This window comes from Macrotis lagotis, chromosome 1, assembly GCF_037893015.1.
Source record: "Macrotis lagotis isolate mMagLag1 chromosome 1, bilby.v1.9.chrom.fasta, whole genome shotgun sequence".
Lineage (NCBI taxonomy): Eukaryota > Metazoa > Chordata > Mammalia > Peramelemorphia > Peramelidae > Macrotis > Macrotis lagotis.
Window position 1 is genome coordinate 34,015,505 of NC_133658.1, and position 26,222 is coordinate 34,041,726.

Here is a 26,222-nt window from a genome sequence, read left to right on the forward strand (position 1 = left end):
GGTCATTATTAAATCTGAGGCAGAGAGAATAAGACAATCAGGTCCTCCTGACTCCAGGGCTGGTGCTCCATCCACTGTGCCACCTAGCCACCCCAAGTCCTGTAATATTTCTAAGAAATATTCTAAGAACTGCTGGGAGCCTGTTCCAAGGGGCCGTAAAGGCTCTGCTGAGAAGGAGCAGCATCTTCAGGACATGGTTTCAAAGAGGTTCACTTCAGATTCACATCTTCATTGGAGTCAGATTGAATTCTGGGAATGACAGCCAGGCTACTGTGCCTGGTAAGGGGTGGGTTATGTTGTGGAAATACCAGGACACATTTTTCAGATAGTAGCCTAACACAGGTACTCGGAAGAATGCTCAGTAGCTAAGAGGACTTTTCTTTTGGTACCTTTATTCTAAGAATCTCAAACATACTTTATATACTTAAAAGTTAGGAGGTTCAAAATGGCAGAATTGGGGAAGAGGGAAAACAAAGAACTCTGGATTTGATGTGGTTGGGGTATGGGGGTATTTTCTTTTTTAAAGAGGAAAAATGAAGGAGCAGTAGGTCTCCAATTTGGGTAATTATTGCTTGTTCAGCCCCTCTCTGGGCTAACTGGGAGAGTGCCCAGCTAGATGGGAGCATCTGTTTGTAATCTCATTTTCCTACGTTCTCCTCAAACCTCTTCATCTTTAGAAGCAGCTCCGGTCCACTAGTCTTGTTGGGCCAGATGTGGCAGGACTTATTGGAAAAGGAAGAGTCCTGCTAGGGAGGGCAATTGGCATACTCTGGGCTCTCATGGATCCCATAAGGTTCTTGGGCCTTGGCTCAAAGGCTCTCCTTAGTTTTCTTGTAGGTATTGCTAAGAGTGGTCAAAAATGAGAAAACCACCAGCTGTGTGAGCTGAGAGCTGCTGCAAGGTTGGGGTGGGGGAAAGCCCTGGGGTCCTCCCTGAGACAGTGACATGGAAATGAAAGGGGGCAAATGAAAGAAAACGGGGCTGAGAAAAATGCTCCAGGAAGCCCTGGAGTCTGGGAAGGAGAAGCAGGGCTATGAGAGGAGAACTTTCCCAAACCTTAAAAGCAGGAATTTGGAGGTCGCTGAGAAGGCCCTGAACCTCCCTCAAAAATGGAGCACATTGATTGGCACAAGGCTTAGGGCACCAACCCCTGGGAGAATGGAGGCTCTTCAGGGTGCTCACTGATATGGGGGAGCTGCACATCTCAGGAATTCCAGCTAGCAGGTCACAAAGCCAAAGAAACCCCTTTCTTCCACTCCCACACAGCTGTGGTAGATGGTGGGATGGCAAAAGTCACAGCAAAGGAGATGCCAGGGGCCAGCTGGGCAGTGGCCACTTCTCCAAAAGCCCCAGGGTAAAGGGGGCAGGGTAAACCTCCAGCTCTGATGGTCCAGCCAAGACAGCCAGTCTAGTCCCAGGAAATCGGACATCTCAGGACCGGCTCCTACGCTTTGCCATCTCTTCCTGGATTCGAATCTTTAGGGCTTCTCGCATGGGTGGGTCCAAGGGTGTGTGGGCTGAGACTTTCTCACTCACCCTTCCTGGGTCATCATCCTGAACCGAAAAGGCAAGTCAGCTCTATGGCTTTGGGGAGGGAGCAAGGTTTTATGGGGCAGGAACTCTTGTCCCTAAACAAAAACCCTCATGCATCATCTTGGCTTATGGCTCTTTTGAGGTTTCAGTTGGTCCCATCCCGAGTTAAATCTGAATCCCATACTGAGCTGTTCCTTGTGGGTGACAGCAAGCATCCGTTCATTGTCATTTTCCAGCCCAGGAAACCCAGGTATGTCCCCTCTGTGAGTGATTCCCCCCCCCCCCCCAGTCCCTTTAGGCTGTTACTTCCTGGGTTGTACCTGATACACGATAACAGATGTGACTTCCCCACTATCTGCTTCATATTCTAGGCAGAAGAGTTGAAGGCTGGGAGGTTCTGGGTCTGTTCCACTACCACTGCTGCTGCTGCTGCTGTTGCTGCTGCTGCTGCTGCTGCTGCTACTGCTGCTGCTGCTCTCACTGGACTCCTCATAGTTGAGGCTGCATGTAGGGAAATTTGTATCTGGCCCAAGAGAAATCAGTGGTGAGGGGAAAAAGGAGGAAGGACCAGTATAAATCAGCTGGGAATGATGACGGCCAAAGAAACAAGCTGGGAATGTCCCTGGAAACAGCCTCTCTCCCCATCCACCCCAGACACCAAGCAGAGATGGGCAGGACTACACAGGTTTGGTGTAGTGACTGGTGTCCCTAGGAAGTCTGGAAGGGACAAGTTCATGGATGATGGAATCTGGGTGACTGCTGTAAATCCAATGAAGGGGACTGAGCAAAATCCCTCCCTTTGTGACTTTTAAGGTTTACAATGTGATTTATATTCTCCTACCTTACAAAAGCCCTGAGACTTATGTTAGCTTTTGACAGATAAAGAAAATAAGGCCAGGATGACAGAACCAATTAAGAGTAAAAAAAACCAAACAAACCAGTAATGGGAGTTCAGATTCCACTTCAGACACTTGATAATTACCTACCTGTGTGACCCTGAGCAAGTCACTTAACCCCACTGCCTCACAAAAACAAGAGGCTAAAATACCAAGCCTTAATTTCAAACTAGGTTCTTTGCTTCCAAATCCTGGCTTATGGTCCAGAAAATAATTTCCTCAGATATCAACTAAGAAGCAGCTGGGTACTGAGGGAATGCTCTGGTTTTGAGGTCAGAGGTCTCGGGTTCAAATCATGCTTATGAATTATGTAGCCTTGGGTATGTCACCCTTCCTGGATCTGTTTCTTTATATATATATATAAAATGAGCAGGTTGGAGCAGGAGGATTTCATCTCCCATTTCTAGATCTAAGATCCCATTACATTCTGGTAATAATAATAATAATACTAAGCATTCACTGACACCTTTGGAAGTCCATCATTATCTCATCATTCTACCCTCCCAACAATATCCTGGGAGAGAGGCATCATTATCTCATTTTACAGATGAGCAAGCTGGAGGCTAAGTGACAGCCTCAGGGTCAACCACCTGGTCAGAATGTGAGGGTTCAAACTTAGACCTGCCTGACCCCAAGTTCTGGCCTTCATCTCATCATTTTACAGGTTTAGACTGTTCAGTCCCCCCACCCAAGGTCACACAGCCAGCAAATGACAGAGACAGGCCTGGAACGATGCCAAGCTCAGCTTCCCTGCTTCTCTCACCTCCCAGCTGGGAAAGCCTGTGAATCACTGACCCCATTTTGCCACCATCTGGAGAAGAGGCTGAACTTCAAAGCCTCTTCCAGCTCTAAATTTGGGATGCTCTCGCCTCCCCACGGCCCACGGCCCCTCCCCCTCGCTGTGGTCACCCAGCCGGTCCAAAGACAGCAGTAAGATTGGAACCCAGGTCTTCCTGACTACCCCGTGTTCCTGCGCATCCTATTTCCTGGCTTCCAAAGGAGACCCACGTCCAGGGACAACCCAGCTAGGTGGAGGCTCCTGGCTCGCTCACCCCGGCTCCCAGGGGAGGTCCCAGGCCGGCCCAGCCTCGCCTCTCCTCGCCGTCGGGGTAAGTACACCTGCTGGTCGGGCTTCCGGGGTCGCGTGGGACCCGGGGTGAGTCGCCTCCGCACCTTCTCCTTGGCTGCCTGCTTCATCTTCTTGTCGTAATTATCTCTGTGGGGGGGGGGGGGACGGAGAGGGGATGGGGGGGCAAGTCAGCCCGCGGCTGGCCCCGAGGAAGGAGGCCGTGGGAGCTGGGGGGCAGGGGCTAGGAGGAGCAGAGGGATGGGGGGCCGGGGGAGAGGCAGGGGAAGAGGGGGGGGAGGGGAGGAACAGGTGTAGGGAGCAGTTGGGGGAAGGGCCGGCGGGCCCAGTTCAGGGATAGGAGGAATTGGGGCAGGGTCCCAGAAGCTGGGGGGGGGGCGGGGGCTAGTTCAGATGGCTGGGACTCGAGGGATACTGGGGTGAGGGGTGGTTAGACCTGGGTTAGAGACCCCGGGGAAGGGGAGGGGGTCAGAGGACCTAGGCCGGGGGCTTGGGGGGTGGCAGTGGGAAGAAGGTACTAGGGTCAAGATACTGGGGGGGAGGGGCTAGAGGGCTGGGTTGGAAGGGCCACAAGGAGGGGACCCGGGGGGATCCTGGGGGTGGTTAGAGACCTTGGGGAAGGGGCCACAAGATCCAGAGGAGGACCTGGCCCGGGGGTTGGGGGAGGGGAGGGGAGGTTAGGGGCCCCGAGGGAGGGGGTGGGGAAGGGGCCCGAGGATCCAAAGGAGGACCTGGGCCCGGGGGTGGGGGTGGGGGGAGGAAGGAAGTAACTGGGCCCGGCCCCCGAGGGGGGACCCCGGGGAGGGGGCGGAGGCCGGGCCGGGCCGCACCGGGCGATCTGGTTCCTCCGGATGTGGTGCACGAAGCCGTGGCTCATGTCCAGCCGCCCCCCCCGGTTTGCAGCAGCAGCGCCGGCCCGCAGCCGGCTCCGCTTCCATCGGGGCGCTCCGGGAGCCCGGGGGAGCCGAAGCCAGCGCCGGCCCCGCCGCCCGAGCAACCGTCACCGCGGCCGCCTCCCCTCCCCCCGCCGGCCGGGCCCGCCCCCGCCAGGCCCCGCCCGGCCCGGCCCCATTGGCCCTCCTTGGCCCCGCCTCGCGCCGGGTCCGCCCCCTCCGCCAGCCGGGCGGCGGGCCTCTCCTTTCCCAAAGGGCTTGCTGGCTACTTTGTATCTACTTTGTGTCTACTTTGTGTCTACTTTGTATCTTTGTGGGCTGATACATTCTCCCCGCCCAGAAGGAATGAATGAACGAGGAAAAAAGTTATTCCGCCCTTTCCATGGGTCAACACTGTGTGTAGGGGGGCTACGGAGAGCAAACTTCTAGCCCCTGCCCTCTCCATGACATCCACCTTAGCTGGAGATGAGGAAGGCAGTAACATCCCCTGCCCTCCAGGAGCTCACCCGCTAATGGGTGCAGGCGGCTCTGGATGTTTGCCCAAGATCCTAAGGGGACAGCTGCAGGGTCGCTGGCAAGGCCTAAGAGAACGGTAGGATTCCTGAGGACCTTCACTCCCCTCCCCCCACCAGGGGAGCCCTAACCTCTTTCCTTGGCCTATTCCCCATCCCCTCCACTTTTATCCTCAATTAGGGCTCCTCTTTGCCAGTCTGGGGCTTGGAGATGGGAGGGGGACTGAATCTCAATCTCCATTCTAACTCACTCAATTCAATTCATCTTAACGCGGCACCAGAGAGAATAAGACCAAAAAGGCCTGCCTTCAAGGACTTATAGTGGACTCATTTTACAGATGAGGAAATTAAGGCCCAGTCAATCAATTAATCAACAAAATCAACCAGTACCTACTCTGCCACCCCAACTCATTTTCACATTCACTCTTCCAGCCCTTCGGGGCTGTTCTATGAACCAGAAGGAACAAGATAGATGGAATCTCTCGGCTCCCACCATTTTCTTTGGCTGTCCCCTTTGCCTGGAAAGCTCTCCCTTCTCTGCTCTGATCTCTCTCCTACAGAGGAAGCCTTTCCTAACTTCTTGACTCCAGACTTTTCCCTCTTTTAATTATTTCCTATTTATCTTGTATGCAACTTGTTTTGAATGCTATTTGGTCTAGTAAGCTGCTTAAGGGATAGGACTGTCTTTTTTGTAAACAGTGTTTAGCATTGGACCTTAGGTAGTTAAGAAATGTTTTACATTAAATTGAATTGAATGATTAGTTTGGGAACTGACAGGCTTTGAACTAACTTAACTGTTTTTAAACTTAGTCCAAGGGTTAGGCGCGATTTCCTTCAACCCTGCAAAAGTCGTTCCCTTCTTTTATAGAAGGGTCCAAAGCCCCTCTGATCCTTTCTAATTGCTGTTGTTTGACCTTCATTCTCGAAGCAGGCATCGCAGCCTTGGACAGACACACCAGTCAAGAGTGCTAAAGCTAAATGTTACTCTAGGGTCTCGGGCCTTCTGGCCCTTTAAATGAGAAACTCTGGGTAGTGAAGATGATTGGCTCATTTGGCCTCACGCTCCTGGGACGGGAACCAATGAGAGCATCCCGGAGTCGCACGCGGAAGCCTAGGAAACCGGTTTGTAGATACGGGCCACTGCGCTCGTCGGCCCGAGTAGATGTGGCTGCGGATTGGCCAGAAGCGCTGCGGCTGATTGGTCAACCGTGGTGCGCCGGCGCGGCGCCGGAAGTTCGGCCCCCTGCGCTTGCGCGGAGGAACAGCGCGCGCGCGGCGGGGCCGGCGGCCGGAGGCGATGTCTAGTCGGACGAAAAGGGAGACGCGGAGCTCCGCCCGGGGCAAGCGCGATGGGGAGTCCCGGAGCAGCTCGAGTCGGTCGAAGCGGGAGCGGGAGCGGGAGCGGGAACGGGAGCGGGAGCGAGAGCGGGACTCGGAGGGCACAGGGTCTCGGGGGAGCCCGGCGCGTGTGAAGCGGGAACGGAATTCGGAGTCGGCGGCGGCGCGAGACCACTCGGCGGGGAGCGTGGCCGCGCTCGTGGCCGCGCCGTCGCTCCCGGGGGCGCGCGTGAAGCGGGAGCGCGAGGTCGACGAGGACTCGGAGCCGGAGCGGGAGGTGCGAGGTGCGCAGGGCCGGGAGCCGGGCCGCCCCCTTCCCCTCCCCCTTCCCGCCCCTTCCTTCTTCCCGCCGCCCCCGACGGCGAAGTGGACCCCCCCCCAGCAGGGCCGAACACCCGGAAACCTGTGCTTGCAGCCCCCTGTCAGCACCAGGGCCGCGCCCTCCCTCCCCTCAGGGAGCTGGCCCAGCTGGACCGTGCAGATGAAAGGCCTCCAAGCTGCAAGGAGGGTCCCAAACCCTGGAGCCCCAGCTCCGTTCAGACCCTTCAAGGCTGCACCCCCTCCTCAGTCTATCCCAATTATTTGCATTTGCTTTGTATGTATTTTTCCTTATAGGTGTTTGCGGAGCAGTGGAGTCAGGAGGACGAGAATTCGAATCCAGCCTCTTAGTAACTGCGTGACCTTGGGCAAGTCACTTAACCCTGATTGCCTTGCATCTAGGGCTATCTCCAGTCATCCTGATTCCATCTGGATCCAGATGGCTCTGGAGAAGAAAGTGAGGCTGGTGACTTAGCACAGCCCCCTCACTCCAATCCAATTCATGTGCTTGTCATGGCATCAGTGGAACATGAGTTTCTTAAGGGCAGAAGCTTTTTCATTTTGTTCCAGACATGTAAAAGACACTTCATACGCACATGTTGAAGGAATGAATGAACGAATGAATTCTGTAGCCTTCTGCTATAGTATATAAAACCGCTGCAGCTAGGTGGAGTAGTAGATAGAGTCAGAGGAGGAGAGTTCGAATTTAGCCTCAGACACCTGTCACTTACTAGCTGTATGACCATGGGCAAGTTAGTTAATCCTGATTGTCTCTCATCTAGGGCCATCTCCAGTCATCCTGATCCCTATCTGGCTACAGGATCCAGATGACTGGAGGAGAAAGTGAGGCTAGTGACTTAGCACAGCCCTCTCACTCCAATCCAATTCATGTGCTTGTCATGGCATCAGTGGAACATGAGTTTCTTAAGGGCAGAAGCTTTTTCATTTTGTTCCAGACATGTAAAGGACACTTCATACGCACATGTTGAAGGAATGAATGAATGAATCCTGTAGCTTTCTGCTACAGTATATAAAATTGCAGCAGTGGATAGAGCATTGACTTTGGAGTTAGAGGAGAGTTCAAATATAGCCTCAGATGCTTGCCACTTAGCAGCTGCATGACCTTGGGCAAGTCAGTTAATCCTGATTGTTTCACATCCAGGGCCATCTTCAGTTATCCTGATCCAGATCTGGCCACTGGATCCAGATGATTCTAGAGGAGAAAGTGAGACTGGTGCTTTAGCACAGGCCTCCCCCCCCCCATGTAAATCCAATTCTTGGCATCACCTCCCTGAAGTCTTGATCTTTGAGTATGAAGGACAAACATCTTCATTATCATCACAAAAACTACCTATCAGTCAAACTTCTCCCCACTTCCTTTGTTTTTTGTTTATTTCTATAAATGGGTCTGAGATTGGACTGAGTTTAACTTGCCACTTGACTTGGTCCCATGGCCTTATCCTGGATTCTAGGATAATCGAGGCATATCTTTGAATATTTTAAAAATAAACGGACAATTTGTCATTTAGTTTGTGCTCCCAGTTTATTAAATATTTAGTTTTTCAAATAAGTTAATTACTCCCAGAAAAGGAGAAATTTATGCTTCCATTTTCTTTATATTTTTAATATCTATTGTTTATCATCTTGTGGAATTAAGTATTAGAGTTATTAGACATCATTTATTAGCAGTGGCAGTGGTGAAAGACAATTATTTGCAATATTTTAACTTCAAAAGATCATAGATTAAGAGTCATTTTAAATACCTCCCTATAACAAGTGACTTCACTTTTGCTAACAGTTTGAAATTCAGTTCACTTAAGGTACCAATCAAAGTCTCAAGCATTCTTTTATATTTCTCCTCACTATGAGTTAAATTCATTCTCTCTGGAAGTAAGTTTAGTCCCTTCTCTGTCCATTTCTTAGCCATCATAATCTCTTCAGAGTGCATAATAAACTGTTAGTTTTTTGCACACTGCTAAAATTCTGTTTGTTTCTTCACTATATAATATTTTTAACTAGAAGACGATTTCTCCTCACCTGTTCAGTGACCCAAAGTTCAGTTAACACACATTCTTTGACTCCCTGCTATCTCATTCCAACAGTTGCAACTGTAACTCCCAGCTTCCAGTCCAAGCTGTCCTTGAGTAGTAATAGAGTTTCTAGTTTCCGGGGGAGAGCCTAGTGAAGCGGTCAGCACATCTTCTATCCTTTACGTTACTTTTTTCAGAAACTGGACTCTGGATACACTAAACAGTTGACTTCCTGCTTCCCAACTCAGGCTATTTCTTCTGCTGGGAATTCCTGATCAGGCTTAGGAATTAGAGCTGGAAAGGAACCACCTTTGTTTCACTGACAAGAAAGTGGGTCCTGCTCTCCCCTCTCCTCTCACCCACCTGTCCTTTAGAGATGTCCATTTGGAGTCAGAGAAGTCCTTCCTTACTGCCTGACTTTGGGCAGATCTTAAGACTTTCTCACCTTTATAATGAGCAAATTGGATTAGCTGATCCCTAAAGGCTTGTTTAGTGATCCTATAATCTCAAGGCCACTTTCATAAACCAACTAGAAATAGTCTCTTGATCTAAGTACCTTTAGCAACCTGCAGTAATTCATCTGGCAAACATCCATTGAACTCCTTGCAAGCCTCTGTATTAGAGATTGTGTGGAATATTGTGATAAGGTGTCACTACTCTTTTCTTTTTAGATTTCATTTATTTGAGGCAGTGGGGTTAAGTGACTTGCCCAAGGTCACACAGCTAGGCAATCAAGTGTCCAAGACTGGATTTGAACTCAGGTCCTCTGGACTCCAGGACCAGTGCTTTATCTACTGCACCACCCAGTTGCCCCAAGATGTCGCTACCCTCAAGTCCTCAGTACTGAATTGTATGATAGTGATTTGTCCTTATATTGTTTTTATTGGATTACAAGGTACTTGGTGGGCAGGGACTATATCTTGTCCATCTCTGTTTTGCACCTACTCGATTGGTGAGTTCTTGTTAAATAAATTTTTGTGGGATCTTTTTGACTGATTCTCTGGTTTAATTCTATTAAATACTATTGGGGCCCCATAGTGGTCAAAACATTGGGGATGCAAAGACCTGAGGAAGTCATGTGCTTACTGCCATCATTAGATAATAAGCATCTGGGACCCCAAAGTCTGAAGACTTTAATCTAGCCTCAGATACTTAGTAGCTCCATGACTCTGGGCAAGTCCTTTAATTCCAATCTGCCTGTTTTTTGTACTATAAGATGAAGATTATAATAGCCCCTACCTCCCTGTGTGCCTGTGAGGGTGAGGGTGAAAAATGCTGTAGAAATATTGCTACTAGGAGTGTTGGAAGAAATGGCTGGGCTGGAGGTAGGAAGCTCAGAGACCATGAGGCTTCTGGGGGAGAGGGAAAGGGGGGGTCTCCTCAGTCTCCTTCACTGTCAATTGGAAATTGTAACAGTGTTTGGTAAGATCGTGTTTGTGACACTCTTACAGTACTAGTAGGTGCTGGATCAATACTTATTCTCTCCTTTTCCACAGTAATCACATAATGCATTGAAAGGTTTGCATAATAGATGTTTGCAGTGTAACTATTGTCTTGTGTAACACAATAATCCCATGAGGAGGCAACTCGGGTGCTATTGTGATCCACCTTTTACAGCTGAGGAAACTGAGTCTGAGAGGTCCATTGGCCCACCCAGGCTTACGGTCTTCCATCATGTCACCCTGCTGCCTAGGTTAGCTACTCCAAGGTTGTGATTGGAGGGGACTTCATCTACATAAACAACATAGAGTCTGATGGGGGCCTCAGAAGTGTTTAGACAGGATACTAGATGAATTTTGGGGAGGAAAGAGATTTCAATTGGAAAGACAGGGAAGTCTTTAATAAATAGAGAAATCTGAGCCAGGCCTTGGAGGAATTTTTTTTTGTTTGTTTGTTTCAGTAGGAGTAAGAACTATGTTCCAGTTTGGATGGATTATAAAGTTTGTGAAGGGAAACTTTAGAATGAACTAAAGTTGGTAAGGTTAAGTAAATTGAAGTAAGATTCTGGAGGACTGTAAATTATAAGCTAAAAGTTAGCATATTATCCTATAGATTTGGGGATTTATTAACAAAATTTTGATGGGGGCAGTCAGGTGGTGCAGTGGATAAAGCACCGGCCCTGGAGACAGGAGTACCTGAGTTCAAATCCAGCCTCAAAGACTTAATAATTACCTAGCTGTGTGGCCTTGGGCAAGCCACTTAACTCCATTGCCTTGCAAAAAAAAAATTTGGTGGAGGCAGTATATTGTAGCTAGTGCACTGACTAGAGTCATTGAGATCTGAATTCAAATCCCATAGCAGACATATAACTATGTGATCCTGTACCTCACTTTCCTTATCTGTAAAAGAGATCTGCCTTCCTTGCTTTCAAGGTCCATTCCAGCTCTGGGAGATCATCAAGTAGCTCTGGAGGATGGATTGTAGAGGGCAAAGGCTGTTAGGTCTTCTGTTTCATATGACCTCTGAGCTGAGCTCAGCCTCCAGTGGCCCCCTTTAGTTTCTGCTTGTCACTGACCTTTCTTGTAATTTTTCATCTTTACTTCCCTTGATTTTCAGTGCGATATGGACGCTTAGACTCTGAGGATCGAAGGAGCCGCCATTGCCCCTACCTGGACACCATTAACAGGTCAGTGAAGCAGAGAAAATAGTTTCTTGGGCAAAAAGGACATTGTTGGTCAGAAGACAACATTAATTAGCATTGGCCTGGAAGAATATAAAAACCATTTGGATCATCCATAGTTAATGACAGAGTAGAGTGGCTAGGTTTTACCTCCTTTAGAGCTTTGGGCGCCAGAAGATTTGTCTCTGCTCCACTTTATAGCCCAGTTGGGCTGTAGAACTTGTGCCTAACTGAACATAAATGAAATGGAGAATGTGGATGCATTTGCACATCCTGCTGTTCATCTGAAAGCAGATGAGTGTTTGGTGGGTTTTAATGATTTAGAACAGAAAATTAGAACAAAGTGCCAGTTACTGACAGAGAAAGGAGTGAGCAGTCTTTTATTTCTCAGACACATACATTTACTCTACACACATATTAAAAAATGAAAAAGTAAAAGACCACTCTCTTGCTATTCTCTGCACTATGTTTGCTGATGAATGCTTCCCTCATCTTTGGTGAGACCCCTTCTCCCTTGACTTCCGTGATATCACTTTCTCCAGGTCCTCTTTTCATTTCTTGAAACTGTCCTTTTCCTTCAAGGCCCAACAGAAGTGGCATCTTCTCATCCTCCCAGCTGTAGATGATTTCCTCCAGCTTTTCTGGCAGCCTCCCCTTCTTTTATCTTTTTTAACCTCTGCCATATTCTGTAATCTTGTTTGCTCATCATTGTATACTCCAAATAGATAAATCCTTTGAGGGAAGGGGTTGTCTTTATCTTTGTGTTCCTAGTACCTAATACAGCATCGCTGTTCATAGTAGATGCATGCTTAATAAATGTTTATCAAGTGAATACTTTACAGAATATTTTGGTTTTATTTAAGGATACGTATTTTATTCCCCTTCCCTCTTACTCCCAGCTCTCTTAGATAAGGGGGTCAATCAAACAGCCCTCTTATTTCAAATCTTGAACTGCTCTTTGTATCATCAGTCTGGAGTTAGAAGGGGTCCCAGAGGACAAGGAGTCCAGCCATCTTATTTACAGATGAGGATACCGAGGTCCAGGGAGATGTGACCTTGCACATTGGCAATACAGGCCATAGAACCACCATAGATCATGGATCTGGAGAGGGCTTGGAGACCTACTCATGCAGTCTTATCATTTTAGAGATGAAGAGACTGGCCCAGGGAGACCCTGAGTCTTTGAGCAGGGAAACACATAGTACTGCCTGGATGTATCAGCTTAAGGAACCTGGGCACAGGTGGAATCAGAGGAGGGGCTGGGGGCTTTTTTAGAAGCAACAGTGTATGATTGTGTTAGGAGCAGACAGTGTAGGGTGAACACCACATATCAACAGCAGCAGAATTTGTGATCCTCCCTGAGCCAGCTTCATTGTGCTGCTCCTGCAGGGGCCTCAGCCTTGGCTTAATAGGTTTTTCAGTACTGTTAATTGTTTTCCTCTTGTTCTTTCAGGAGTGTCTTGGACTTCGACTTTGAAAAACTCTGCTCCATTTCGCTTTCACACATCAATGCCTACGCTTGCCTGGTGTGTGGCAAATACTTTCAAGGTAAATATGCCTTGTCTGTCCTAGGGCTCCAAACTTTCCTGTAATGGCATCAGGTCAGAACCCACCAGGATGAACCCAGGGGGTTTTAGCAGGCTCTTCCTGGACCTTTGGGAGCAAATAGTCCATGGGCATGAGTTTTCTAAAGAATTCTTTTATGAAGCAACATCTCTTAGCCAGTCTAGTGATAAGATTGAGTACATCTCTTCAGCCTTTTACCTTAGGTTTATCTCAGCTTCTTCTGAATGGTGTAAACACCGAAAGAACTAAAATTTGGATTGCTGCCCTCAGGGAACTTAGAAAGAGGCCAAGAGCACATAATGGGGTGCTGACCTGAGCGATGCCCAATGACTGGACTAGGCTACTTGGGCTGTGACAGTATGAGGTTGACTTTAGGTTGAACTTTCAAGGCAAGGAAGGATTTCTACGGGTCACAAGGAAGCCAGTTCAAAGTAGGGCCCAAAAGAGATTCTGGGGAAATGATTTTATTTTCATTTTTTTGGAGGGGGGGGGAGAAATGATTAACAGACAGTCTGGAGAAGGAAATGAAATAAGGTTGGATAGTCAGAGGGCAGTTCATGGAGGCCTTTAGCCTAATGCACCAAGCATTTGTTAATTAGGTACTGTCTTATAGACAATGGGGATGAAGAGAGTGTGATAAATGACCTCTGTAGCTTCCATTCCACTAAAAGCAGGCTAATGGGTTTGTAGTAGGAGCCATTCTAAGGTTTGGGGGCCTGGGAATGGTATAAAGAGCATAATGTTTGTGAAAGATGAATCTGGGGACAGATTGGGAAGGGCAAACATGAAGATCAGGGAGACCAACTTGGAGTCAGCAGGGAGTGAGACCCAGGACAGTGAGACTGTGGGAATGGAGAGGATGGAATATTTCAAAGAAAGAAGTGACAGACCTGCCAAGATTTGTTCTAAATGGAAAATCAAAGAATTTTAAGCTTTCTGACTTGGGAAATGCAGAGAAAGGTTTTAATGTTGGGAAAAAGTGGAAGTTGGGGAATGGGGCTAATTTTGGAGAGGGATGAGGAATTTGGTTTTAAATCTGGTAAGATAAAGGTTAGACTGTTTTATAGGCAACATAAGAAGATGGAAATATAAAACCATAGAATGGAATGCTTCCACACTATTTGGGGGGGTTTAGAAATCTATAGAATGGTATTGATTTCCCTGAATAATGAAAGTGGGGGATTCCTTTCTGGGATCTGTCTGTTACTGGGGATAGAATAATATTTTATTACTACTGAGTGTAAAGTAATAATATTGAAGAGACTTGGGGAAAATTGGCCCCTCACAGTTGTTTTGCCAAATACCCTCCTTTAACATCCTTTCCTTCTTCCCCCCCAGGACGAGGGTTGAAGTCTCATGCCTACATTCACAGTGTCCAGTTCAGCCACCATGTTTTCCTTAATCTTCACACCCTCAAGTTTTACTGCCTTCCAGACAACTATGAAATCATTGATTCCTCACTGGAGGACATCACAGTATGTGTCACTATGGAGAGTGTCAGGTCTCTTAGGAGGCTCTTAGAATTTGATAAGGGTCATTTCCCTTGTGTGCTGACTTATTCCTGTTTTAGACAGAGCCCAAGTGGCTTTGGGACATCACCTTTAATGTGTGAGGAAATGGATACAATTAGTATCCAAATGTTGAGATTCTGGGAATTTTTGACTTTTATGATATGGAATTTGGGCGGGGGGGCAGAGTTTGGCAAGGCACTAGAGTTAAGTGACTTACCCAAAGTCACACAGCTAGGTAATTATTAAGTATCTGACACCTGATTTGAACTTGGGTCCTCCTTCTATCCACTGCACTACCTAACTGCCCCGATATGGAATTTTAAATAATTATGTCACTGACGGGACCAAGGAAAGAACAATTCCATGGTAGACCGTTACGTGAATAATATCGTTCTCAGAAAATAAGTTAATTTATTTTGTTGAACTGAAGTTGAGCATTAAAACTCATTAAGACAGCTGGATGATGTGCCAGACTTAGAGTCAGGAAGAACAGAGTTTAAATCCTATTTGTAATTAGCTGTATGACCTGGGGCAAGTTAACATATCAGCCTTGATTTCTTCATTTGAAATATCATGGAGGGTGTCAAGACTCTTGGGATGGTGGTTTTGAGGATTAAGTGAGATATCATTTGTAAAGTATATTATAAACCCCAGAGCCCTCTATAAATGCTAGTTATTATTATTGTAATTTCTTTAGTTTTTTTTTTTTTGCAAGGCAGTGGGGTTAAGTGACTTGCCCAAGGCCACACAGCTAGGTCATTATGAAGTGTCTGACGCTGGATTTGAACTCAGGTACTCCTGACTCCAGGACCAGTGCTCTATCCACTGTGTTACCTAGTCATCCCTTTTATTATAATAATTGAGAGCTTGCTTTAGTAATAAAATGGCTAGTCCTGGTTGAAGCTTTCTTTTGGGGGGGTTCTGTAATTTGAAGATACAATGGTGATGTTGCAAGATCTCTTTACCAGATCCTTTTTTTGTTAACAAGGAAAAAATGTTTGAGGAATCTTTTGAGCCCTTGCTGATTTTATTTTATTTCATTTTTTTATTTTTTTTATATTTTTATATTTTTTTAGGTTTTTGCAAGGCAAATGAGGTTAAGTGGCTTGCCCAAGGCCATACAGCTAGGTAATTATTAAGTGTCTGAGACCAGATTTGAACCCAGGTACTCCTGACTCCAGGGCTGGTGCTTTATCCTCTGTGTCACCTAGCCGCCCCAGCCCCTGCTGATTTTAAAGAGAATTACACCTTTGTTGATTTTTTTTTTTTCATTTCTCTTTGCAGTACGTCTTGAAGCCCACGTTCACCAAGCAACAGATTTCAAACTTGGACAAGCAGGCCAAACTGTCTCGGGCTTATGATGGTACCACATACCTACCTGGTATCGTAGGACTGAACAATATCAAGGCTAATGACTATGCCAATGCTGTGCTTCAGGTAGGTCTTCCGAGTAAGACTTTGTAAAAGAGAGACTAACTTTGGAGTCAGATGAGAGGAGGAAGAAATACTATCATTTGATATGGTTCTGGCCTTGCTATTAGAACCATCTGACCCCAAATAAGACTTGACCAGGGAGTATACTGCTATATCAGCCCACTGGGCCATTGAGAGAGATGAGCTGATGTAGCCATCTTCTTCCTGTCTCCTGAGCCTGTGGCCTGTGGGACTTTGCTTGGTCCCTTCTAGAGACCTGGATTGGAAATCTGTGCCCTGATACTACTTAATTATGTGACTTTAAACAACTTCTTTATTTATAAATTGGAGTAAATAATACTTGGCTGTCTTGAGGAAAGTGCTTTGTGAGCATAATAGAAATGTTGACTCTTGCTACAATCGCCCCCCCATTTATTTATTTATTTACAAGTTTATTTATTTATTTATTTATTTTGAGTTTTACAATTTTCTCCCTAATCTTGCTTCCCTCCCCCACCCCCCACAGAAGGCAATTTGTCAGTCTTTACATTGTTTCCATGGTATACTTTGATCTAATTTGAATGTGATGAGAGAGAAATCATATCCTTAATGAAAAAAAATAAAGTATAAGAGATAGTAAAATTATAGAACATATATAATAAGATAGCTTTTTTAAAAATTAAAGGTAATAGTCTTTGTTCTTTGTTCAAACTCCAGAATTCTTTCTCTGGATACAGATGGTATTCTCCATCACAGATACCCCCAAATTGTGCTTGATTGATGCACTGATGGAATGAGCAAGTCCATTAAGGTTGATCAGCACCCCCATGTTGCTGTTAGGGTTACTACAATCATTTTTGCTACCCCTACCACTAAATTGGGCTTAACAGAATAGATCTGGAAATTTTCCAGTGACATCAAGATGATAACCAGAGATGACTCAGTGTCCCAACTAATGAACTTCAGATTTTGTTATTTTGTTCCTACTTCACTTCTGCTTAAAAAAATAGCTGACACATTATACATAAATAAATTTAAATTAAAAAAAAATAACTGATACATTAGAAGCTCAACCTTAGTATGAATATAATTATATTTGTTTGATAATTATTGACATTTAAAAGTCACAGAATCTAAAAATGGAAAGAAAGAGTAGAAAACAGGATCCCTATGGTTGGGCCATCCCTGAAAAGAATCTTTGTGGCAGCCCACTTGACAGGTCCCCTAGCTCCTCCTTTCCCATTTCACAGGAGATGACAGGCATGGGATACTCACAATAACCTGTCCTTTTACTTTTTGACTTGAAGGGGGAGAAGCAGAGGGCCCCAGTCCAGGTTTGGGCACGGTTTTCTTCCTGTGTCCTTGTGCTGTGTCCCCCAGGGAGCCTCTGATGGGATGGGCTTCTCTTTCCTGAAAGTGACAGCCTTGACCAGTGGGGGGCAACCAAGAGTTAGAAGTGGAGACCCTAATATTTCCAGATTTCATAGTAAAGAGCGATGCCATTCAACTTGCTTAGGAATTACATTTAAATGAATTCATTTTGGTGCCTAAAATATGACCTTACAGCTACCTTTTTATCTCTTTGGAATTTTCTGCCCTTTCCCCTTCACCACTTTTGTTGCAGTATGCCTTCTTTTTGTCATTTTTAATTGCATTCTACTATTCCCTTGGATTAATGTCAGCATGGCAGTATGACAGGTCTTTGTCCTTTCATTGGTATGCAAACAACATCCCTCAGTATGAATCTCAGTTCACTTATAACCCAGCAGATACATCTTTTTTCATGAGACTCAGAGAAATTGTGTGAGTCAACCCAGTTGACCAGCTCAGAAGTAAGGACTGGAATGTCTGGCTCCGGGCCATGCATGTGTTCTACTCTCCCATGCTGCCATGATAGTATTCACAGGACTGTGGGTCAACATTGAGGTAGCTTCGCATTTTTGTAATGCCATTTGATGTGACCAGGAAAATCTTTGACTGGATAGTGGATAGTCCTTATTGTGAGGGCCTAGACCCAATGATGAACTCAAATAAGGGTCATTGTAGCCCCTGCCTCTAAGATTGATATTGGGCTCAATGAGACAATATTGGGAAAACACTTAGCATGCTGTGTTTGGGCGGGGGGGGGGGGTCTTGGCTCCTGTGGCCCCAGTCCTTCTGGTTCTTAAGGGACTTAACCACATGGGTTTTGACCCTCTCTTTATTTGACAGCAGCCTTAAGTAGGTCAGGGAACCTGATCTTGATAGGGATATAGAGTAGAGGCTCCATATGAACAAGAGATACTATTCCAGGTTTGGGAGAATTTTTGTGACTTTACCCTTCCTAGTTCACATGAGTTGTGCTCATCAAGGAGGATAGCAGATAAGGGACAGAGGCAACAGCTTCCATCCAGAGCATGTGTCCCTGGGACCTCAGGGACGTATTCCCTCTTGCTTGAGTGTACACACTGAGGCAAGGGAAAACTCAGTCTTTCATCTTCCTTTCTATCTTAAGAGAGCCAGGCTGTAAAGGATGCTTTTCCCTAAGGGTCTAATTTATTTTTTATCCTTTTAGGTTTGTTTGTTTGTTTGTTTGTTTGTTTGCAAGGCAATGGGGTTAAGTGGCTTGCCCAAGGCCACACAGCTAGGTAATTATTAAGTGTCTGAGGTTGGATTTGAACTCAGGTACTCCTGACTCCAGGGTGAGTGCTCTATCCACTGTGCAACCTAGCCACCCCTATTTTTTATCCTTTTGAGAACAGTCACAAGCAAATTGTATTATAAGGTCTTTGATGAGAAGAGTTGACACCTTTTGAGAGACTGACCTTGAATGTTTGGGTTCTAGGCCTTGTCTAATGTTCCACCTCTCCGGAACTACTTCCTTGAAGAAGAAAACTACAAGAATATCAAACGCCCTCCCGGGGATATCATGTTCTTATTGGTGCAGCGTTTTGGAGAACTGATGAGAAAACTGTGGAATCCTCGAAATTTCAAGGCACACGTCTCTCCCCACGAGATGCTCCAGGCAGTCGTGCTGTGTAGCAAGAAAACTTTTCAGATCACTAAGCAAGGTGAGGAACGAGGGTCTCCTCCTCATCTGTGTGTCTTTGTGTGTGCACTCATGCACATATGAGGGTTAAATGACTTGCAGATACACAGCTAATAAGCAACTGAGGTTGCATTTAAACTCAGACCCACTGGACTCCAAGGGCCAAAGCTCTATGTGCCACCCAGCTCTCCTCTTCTTTTGCCATGGCCTCCAAACCAAACCTTCATGATGTTTTAGTAGATCCTGGAGAGGAAGGAGAATGGAGTTCTACCAGGCCCTTCCTGGGAGTCAGAGTAGCTGATAGTTTGGCTGGAAATTCCTTGAAACGAACTATGCTGAGGTTCTGAAGAGATAGGTCAGAAGGGATTTGCTGCTGATCACACTGTCTTCGGTTTCTACCTCTTGGCTTCAGCATGTCCCAAGCCAGACCCGTTATCTTCCCTCAGGCCTCCCCTTTCCAGATTTTACAGACAAGGGCAGTGCCATCCCCCAGATCCCAATTGTAGCTTAGCTTAGGAATTGTCCTTGACTCCTCATCCTCTCACCCCCCCCCCCCCCCCATATCTAATCTGTTGCTAAGGCCTATCGATTTCATCTCTGCACCATCTCCCTGATACCAGAAGCTGAAACCCCTAGGCCTGGCCTGTGTGTGTGTGTGTGGGGGCTGTCTTGTCTCCATTCTCGCCCCATACTGATCCATTCTCCATTCAATCACCAAAGAGATGCCCTCTGCTCAGTAACTCAGGGACAGACGCACCGGGTTCCATCCTGTCCTTCCCGTCTTACTTCACTCTACAACATCCATATTTTGTTTCTTGACCGTTCATGAGCAATACCCTTTGTCTCTCTGCCTTGGGCCTTCTCTCTGGCAGATGTCTGTGTCTGAGATGTTCTCCCTCCTCTTTCCTCACCTCCCTGGCTTCCTTAAGTCCCTTTGAAAAGCCCACCTTCTATAGGTAGCCTCTCTAACCCCTCTTCATTCTAGGACCCTCTTTGAGACACAGCTCCTCCTGCTCAGGAGATTCCTATTCTGCAATATAGTGGCTGTTTGAAGAGAGACTCTCGAGTGGCTTTCTCCCCACCTCTTTCGGTTGTGGTTAGGGATAGGAAAGTAGGAGGGGAATGTATGTCATGCTGTGGTTCTTACTCAGTATTTAGGAGTAAAACTGCTGTGGTTCATTTCTATCATTTCACTCGTGTCCAACTCTTCCTCGGCCTTTTTAGGGTTTTCTTGGCAGAGAGACTGGAGTGGTTTGCCGTTTCCTTCTCTAGCTCATGTTACAGATGAGGAAGCTGAGGCAAAATAGGGTGAGATGACTTGCCTAGGGTCACACAGCTAGGAAGTGGGACTGGATTTGAACTCAGTTCAAAGAACTCTATACACTGCCCCACCCAGCTGCTATTTAGTAGCACAAATGATGATTGCTAACCTTTTGAAGGTTTACAGAGCACTTTACATGTATTCTCTCACTTAATCCTTACAACAGTCTGATGAAATAGCTACTGTCATTTATCCCCACTTTATAGATGAGAAAACTGAGGCAGGCAGAGGTTGAAAGGGACTTATCCACTTTGATATGGAGGGAATCTATACCCTTATAGGTCTCTGATGAAGGGGGAGCCTAGCATCTTTTGAGGCAGCCCATACCCTAATCTTCTACCTGCCACCTAGGTTTGTGGGGAGGGAAGAATTTTCCTGGGAAGGCTCACATGCTGCTCTGGTGTAGTCAGATGAACTACCGTGCAGGGTCTTCATTGAGAGAGTGTGGGTAAGCAAGTTGTGAGGGCCAGATAAATCTGAGAAGATTCTCAAGGGGGTTTTTGATTACAGGCATCTAGAAGAGGGACATGTTTGGAAACAAGTACTGATTCCAGGAACTCTCATGATCATTTAGCATCTCGGAATAATAGCTGATGGGAGGAGGCCTTGGTGCTTCAGTCCTGCCTTGTTCCAGAGGCCCAGATGGAGGGCAGGGAATTATTTTTTGGTCCTGAGTGGCTACCTTGTTCTTCTCAACAAACTACCTTGGTCAAGAATAGTTGTAAGGGTCAATTTTGTGTAGGACTTAATAAAGCTGACTGTCCAACCCTTCAAATAGGTGGGGGGAACCCACAGAAGTGTTGGTATAGTTGGGTTTTTTATTCTGTCCTGGGCATCATCTAGGCATATGAGGAAGGGCAAGGGAGAGGAACCTGTGAATGAACTTTGGCTTAGTTTAAACATTTACTTTTATTCTGAACTCAAAGTCTAAATCAAATGGGCATTTCTGCAGAGTAGTAAAGAAAACATGAATCTACAGCTTGCTTTTCTTTTAAAATATATAATAAATTCAGTCTGTAACTTTGCAAGCATACTTCTTGTTGTCTGGGATTCTTCCAGCCTGCCTTCTATTCTCTTCTGAAATTATATATTTTAAATGAACATAAATCAATTTCTCATTGTTTTCCTTCAAATAAAAAAAAAGGAAATCCTTGTAACCTATACATAATCAAGCAAAATAAATTTATCCAAAAGGCATAACTCATTCTGTTCTCTGAGTCTATCACTTCTTAGGAGATAGCATGCATCATCTTCAAATCCTCTAGAATCAGGGATGGCCATTGTATTGATCAGAGTTTTTATGGCATTCAAAGAATTGTTTTTTCTTTGATATTGTTAATATAAAAATTGTTCTCTAGGTTTTACTTGATTCTTTATCAGGTCATATAAGTCTTTCTAGATTTCTTTGGACAGGATATCCTTAAGAGACATTTTCCGCAAGCAGTTTTTCTTTTGTACCTATTTCCCTTTTCATTTTAGCTCCATTAGTTTTGTGTAAAACTTTAAATTTTGCATAATTGAATTTTGTCCATTTTATGTTTTGAGATCCTCTATCAATCTATTCCTTGTTTGGTTAGGAAACTTTTCTCCCTTCTCCATAGAGTTGAAAGATACTTTGTTTTTGCTGTCTAATTTGTTTATGCCATCATCTGTAGTGTCCAAATAATGTATCCTTTTGAAGCTTATTTTGATATATACTCTGTCAAATGTTGGCCTATATAATTTCTCACAGATTGTTTTCATTTTCCCAGGAATTTTTGTCAAATAGTTAATTCTTAGCCCAATAATTTGGATCTTTGGGCACATCACTTAGCCCCTCTGGTTTTCTGTATATTGTTTATGTAATCTTTTTTCCTGATCAACCTGTTTTACAATTTTTTGATGATGAGATCTGGTACTGCTAGGACTTTCTTTGCCACTTTTCCCCTCCTTGTTTTCCTTGAATTCCTTGATCTTTTTGTTCCTCAGGATTGATTTCATTTTTTCTAGCTTTCTAGTTCCTTGGTAGTTTGCTATGACATTGAATAAATTAACTTAGGTTAACTTCGTTTACTCATGAGCTGCCCCTTTTTCAATTGTTTAGTCTGTGTTTCTGTAATTCTGTACAAAAGAAAAAAACTAGGTGAGAGTATAATATATTTTAGCCCAAAATTGAGTTGTGGTATTCTTTCCTTTTGAAATCAAGTTTCTTAGCAGACAGACCTAAATATATTATTGTTTTCCAAACCCTTTAGGGTATTGTTTGCCTAATGGAGAGAGCTTTGGGTGGTGAGTCAATAGATCTGGGCTCTGGACACATCTCTGCTAGCTGGGGGTCTTGGGCAAGTTTGAGAACCTGCTCTCTGTCCCTCATCTGTGATCTTCTCTATTAAGTGAGAGGTTGGAACTACCTGAGCTACAAGGTCCCTTTTAGCTTTAAATTTCTGAGAATTGTTCAGTGTGTACCTTGGATCAGTATTCACCTTGCTCCCTTGTAACACCTCACGGTCTTGGATGTGGAATTGGGATTTACCGAGTACTGGATGACTTGTATGTGAGGCAGATGTTGATCATGCTTCTGGTCTACGGTTCCTAAGACTTGACCTTTTCCACTTCTTTCCCTGCAGGTGATGGGGTAGACTTTCTTTCCTGGTTCCTGAATGCATTGCACTCGGCTCTGGGTGGGACAAAGAAGAAGAAGAAGAGTAAGCCTCTCTTTGGTTCCCTTTACCCTTCATCCCTGTTTTAGTGAAGTCTTTTGTCTTTCTATCTCCATAATTCTAGAAAAAGAGCATTCCTATAACCCTATGGAGTGACTCTTTCCTTGAAACAAAGAAAAGTTATTCAGCAACAATGCCTTAGTGACCTTTTCATTTAACATGACTGTGGTTTTCTGGTCTTACACAAGAATCAAAGAATTTTTTTTTTGCAAGGCAGTGGGGTTAAGTGGCTTGCCTGAGACCATACAGCTAGGTAATTAATTAATAACTGTCTGAGGCCGGATTTGAACTCATGTACTCCTGACTCCAGGGCCAGTGCTCTATCCACTACACCACCTAGCCGCCCCTGACCTTTTCATTTAAGCTAGTGGGCTCCTTACAGCCTCTCTAGTTCTGTAATCTTTCTCTGGCGTTCCTTGCATGGAAAGTGTGGCTATGGGAAATTGCTTTGAGGATGCCATTTTGGCTTCTGTGTAGTTAACAGTACAGCTTTTTTGTTCTGGGATAACGGAAGAAATAGAGCTTGTTCCTAAAATTGATGTTAGAATGAAAGTTTGAAGAATTTGGAAATGCTCTCTCCTGCCTCATGTAACTTGTATTTTGTTGTTCATTTATGCAGCCATTGTGACGGATGTGTTCCAGGGGTCCATGAGAATCTTCACTAAGAAACTGCCACACCCAGATCTGGTAGGTTGGCTGAACCTGACTGTCCAGCTTCATGCTAATCACAGACTCAATGCCAATCTGTCCCTGGTGACTGTCCCAACTGGGACCGAGGAGTGTGGTAGCTGCTTGAGGAGGGCCCCTATGAGGTGCCACTACTAGGGGTTGGTGCATGTTCCAGTATGATTTCTGTGGGGTGTGGGCAGAGGATGGTTAGATAAACCAAACCACCCCAGATATTGATGGCAATAGCTCATATTTATTAAGTGCTTTCTCCTCCAGAACACACGGAGACTGGCAGCACACAAGGTCTCGTCAGGCTAGTCGGCCCTTTGGGAGAGGATCCTTCCCACCCTTGAGGGACCTGTCTCTAAACCTCTGTTGAGCTCCAATGAGCTCTATCTCATGCTATTCCTTCCTAGCCAGCAGAAGAGAAAGAACAACTGCTGCATAATGACGAGTACCAGGAGACAATGGTTGAGTCTACCTTTATGTACCTGACCTTGGACCTTCCCACTGCTCCACTTTACAAGGATGAGAAGGAGCAGCTCATCATCCCCCAGGTGCCACTCTTCAACATCTTGGCCAAGTTCAACGGCATTACTGAAAAGGTGACCCTGGCAGCCCACTTTCCTCCCCCCACCCCCGGCCCTGGGGCAGTATACATACATGGTGCCTTCATGAGAAGTGTGTAGTTTGGTTATTCCTTCTCAGCTCTTGTGGGAGCTGGGTCCACTTGGCACCCTCCTTCATGGGCAGCTGAACTGCTTCTCCCTTGCGGTGTGCTCTGGCTTTCCTTTTTTGTACTGCCATCCATCAGCATTTTGGTGGGTTTTTCTAATTTTTTGTGAACAGTTAGAAAGTGAAGCAGTCACCCCAATCTGACCTGATTTCTGTTTCAGTGGTGTTAGTAGATTATGATGAGTAAAGTCTATCTAGATTTTAGCCAGGCTTCTGGCGGAGCTTCTCAGGTGGTCTGTGTGGACAAGATGGAGAAATGTTGGCTGGTGATCACTGTGCTTAGGAGGATTTAGAGCTGGGCAAATGACTGGACCCATACAGTAGTCCTCAATGTCTCATTGTGGACCCCAGAGTCCTGTCCTGCGTCCTCAGTCATTTAGATGGAATGTTTCTCTACTTTTGGAGCTCCAAGCACTGGCGGGGGGGGGGGGGGGGAGGTACCATGGAAGTTTATTTAAACCTGGTCAGTTTATTTAGGGTTTTTTTTTGTTTTTTTGCAAGGCAAACGGGGTTAAGTGGCTTGCTCAAGACCACACAGCTAGGTAATGATTAAGTGTCTGAGACCGAATTTGAACCCAGGTACTCCTGACTCCAGGGCCGGTGCTTTATCCACTACGCCACCTAGCTGCCCCTCTGATCAGTTTATTTAATCTCTGTTACTACCTCCCCCACTTTCAAATGTTCTGGTTGTCTACCCCATTAGAAGTTAAGCTCCATGAGGGCAGGGGCAGCACTTGCATATCTGTGTTCCCAAGGTTTAGCACAGGGCCTGGTCATAGTATATGCTCATTACCATTTGTTAATCACCAGATTTCCAAATGTCACAGAACTGGGAGGGAGCCAGCATGTCTGAGAGCAAATGTGAGATCCTGACAAGTGAGATGATGACTAAAATCTAATAAAAATAAATTCAAACTCCTCTTATTCAGGTTGAAAAAAAAAAGATACCAGCCATTTAAGTACAACAAGAAGGAGACACAGCTAGATAGAAATGTGTGGGTCTGGTACCTGTGTGGTCAGTGGGGGTCAGCCTCAAGAGTCACTGTGACCTGGGCTGGCATTAATGGAAGGGACTTGACTCACTGGGTTTGGCCCTGGCCACACCACATGAGGACTGTTCAGTCCTGGACATCCCATACAGGTAGGAAAATATTCTGAGGGGGAGGACAACAATCTGAATCGTGAGGGGATGGGAGACTCTGGGGGAGTGAGGGAACCAGCTGGGGTAGTCAGCCTAGTGAAACAAAGAGCATGGCCAGTATCTTCAGATGCTTGAGGGGTGCCATATTAAAGAGGTACCATCCAGCTCTGTTTCTCCCTTGTTCAGACAAGGAAAGAGACATCAGGGGTGACTTCCCTTACAGCTGGATGGAAAAGTTTGTTTAAAAAGCTCTTCATTGGAAGTGGGGCACTAATGGAGCCAGTGGTCCCTGTTAACCTGGGCCCTGCTGTGGGATTCTTGATCTGCCCTGTTTGTCTTGGAAGCAGATTCAGCCCCAGTTAACCATTTGTCATGGGGCTGTGCCCTCCTTCATCCATTCATGTGCTGTCTGCCCTTTTGTTCTTTCCCCTTGGGATTTTGTCCCAGGGTTCTTGAGTCCGAGTCTTTTTGTTCTGAACTTAACAAATGCTAACCCCAAAATGGAATGTTTCTGTGTACAAAGTAGAACAGAAAAGGATGATTTCTACATGAAACCAGAATTTCTATTTTTACATCTGACCTCTAACCCCTGTTTGTTTTGCCACTGTTTCCTCTCCAGCCAGCTGGCACTTGTCTGGTAGCTGCCAGACTTCCGTAGAACCAACACAGGTTATCATTTAGTGTTGATTGTCTGGTTCCCCGTTACACAATGTCAACATACATTAATGATTTACAGTAATTCTTGAAGCTGTTTAACTTGCTTTCATCACAGGTAATGGTTGATGCATCATTAGTGTAACTGAAGGGGAGTTTAAGACAGTGATGGAGGGACTTCTGGAGTTAGGGTCACCTAACTAAGGCCTCTGTGTCTTCTTCTTCCCTTCCCCCCCTCCCCCCACCCCAGCCTATTCC

General features: G+C 45.8%; 2 protein-coding genes across 3 annotated transcripts in view; one reads left to right on the plus strand and one right to left on the minus strand.

Annotated features, from left to right (window-relative positions):
• Positions 1-460: 460 nt before the first annotated feature.
• On the minus strand, positions 461-4,555 carry C1H2orf68 (chromosome 1 C2orf68 homolog). Its single transcript, XM_074196573.1, is given in 5 exon segments — positions 461-1,554; positions 1,854-2,056; positions 3,482-3,645; positions 4,347-4,408; positions 4,410-4,555. Coding segments are annotated over 5 exon segments (597 nt in total). The 5' UTR covers positions 4,455-4,555; the 3' UTR covers positions 461-1,431.
• Positions 4,556-6,127: 1,572 nt separating this feature from the next.
• USP39 (ubiquitin specific peptidase 39) overlaps positions 6,128-26,222 on the plus strand; it is a 29,441-nt gene continuing 9,346 nt past the window's right edge. The window contains exons 1-9 of one of the 2 annotated variants that reach the window (XM_074196553.1): positions 6,128-6,543; positions 11,164-11,233; positions 12,681-12,775; positions 14,132-14,268; positions 15,589-15,741; positions 18,542-18,767; positions 22,673-22,750; positions 23,385-23,452; positions 23,851-24,039. In XM_074196553.1, the coding sequence (XP_074052654.1) occupies positions 6,219-6,543; positions 11,164-11,233; positions 12,681-12,775; positions 14,132-14,268; positions 15,589-15,741; positions 18,542-18,767; positions 22,673-22,750; positions 23,385-23,452; positions 23,851-24,039 (1,341 nt within the window). In that variant the 5' untranslated portion in view covers positions 6,128-6,218. Of the gene's footprint in view, positions 6,544-6,646; positions 8,938-11,163; positions 11,234-12,680; positions 12,776-14,131; positions 14,269-15,588; positions 15,742-18,541; positions 18,768-22,672; positions 22,751-23,384; positions 23,453-23,850; positions 24,040-26,222 lie in introns of those variants that run through there. The other variant, XM_074196560.1, reaches the window with a different exon arrangement.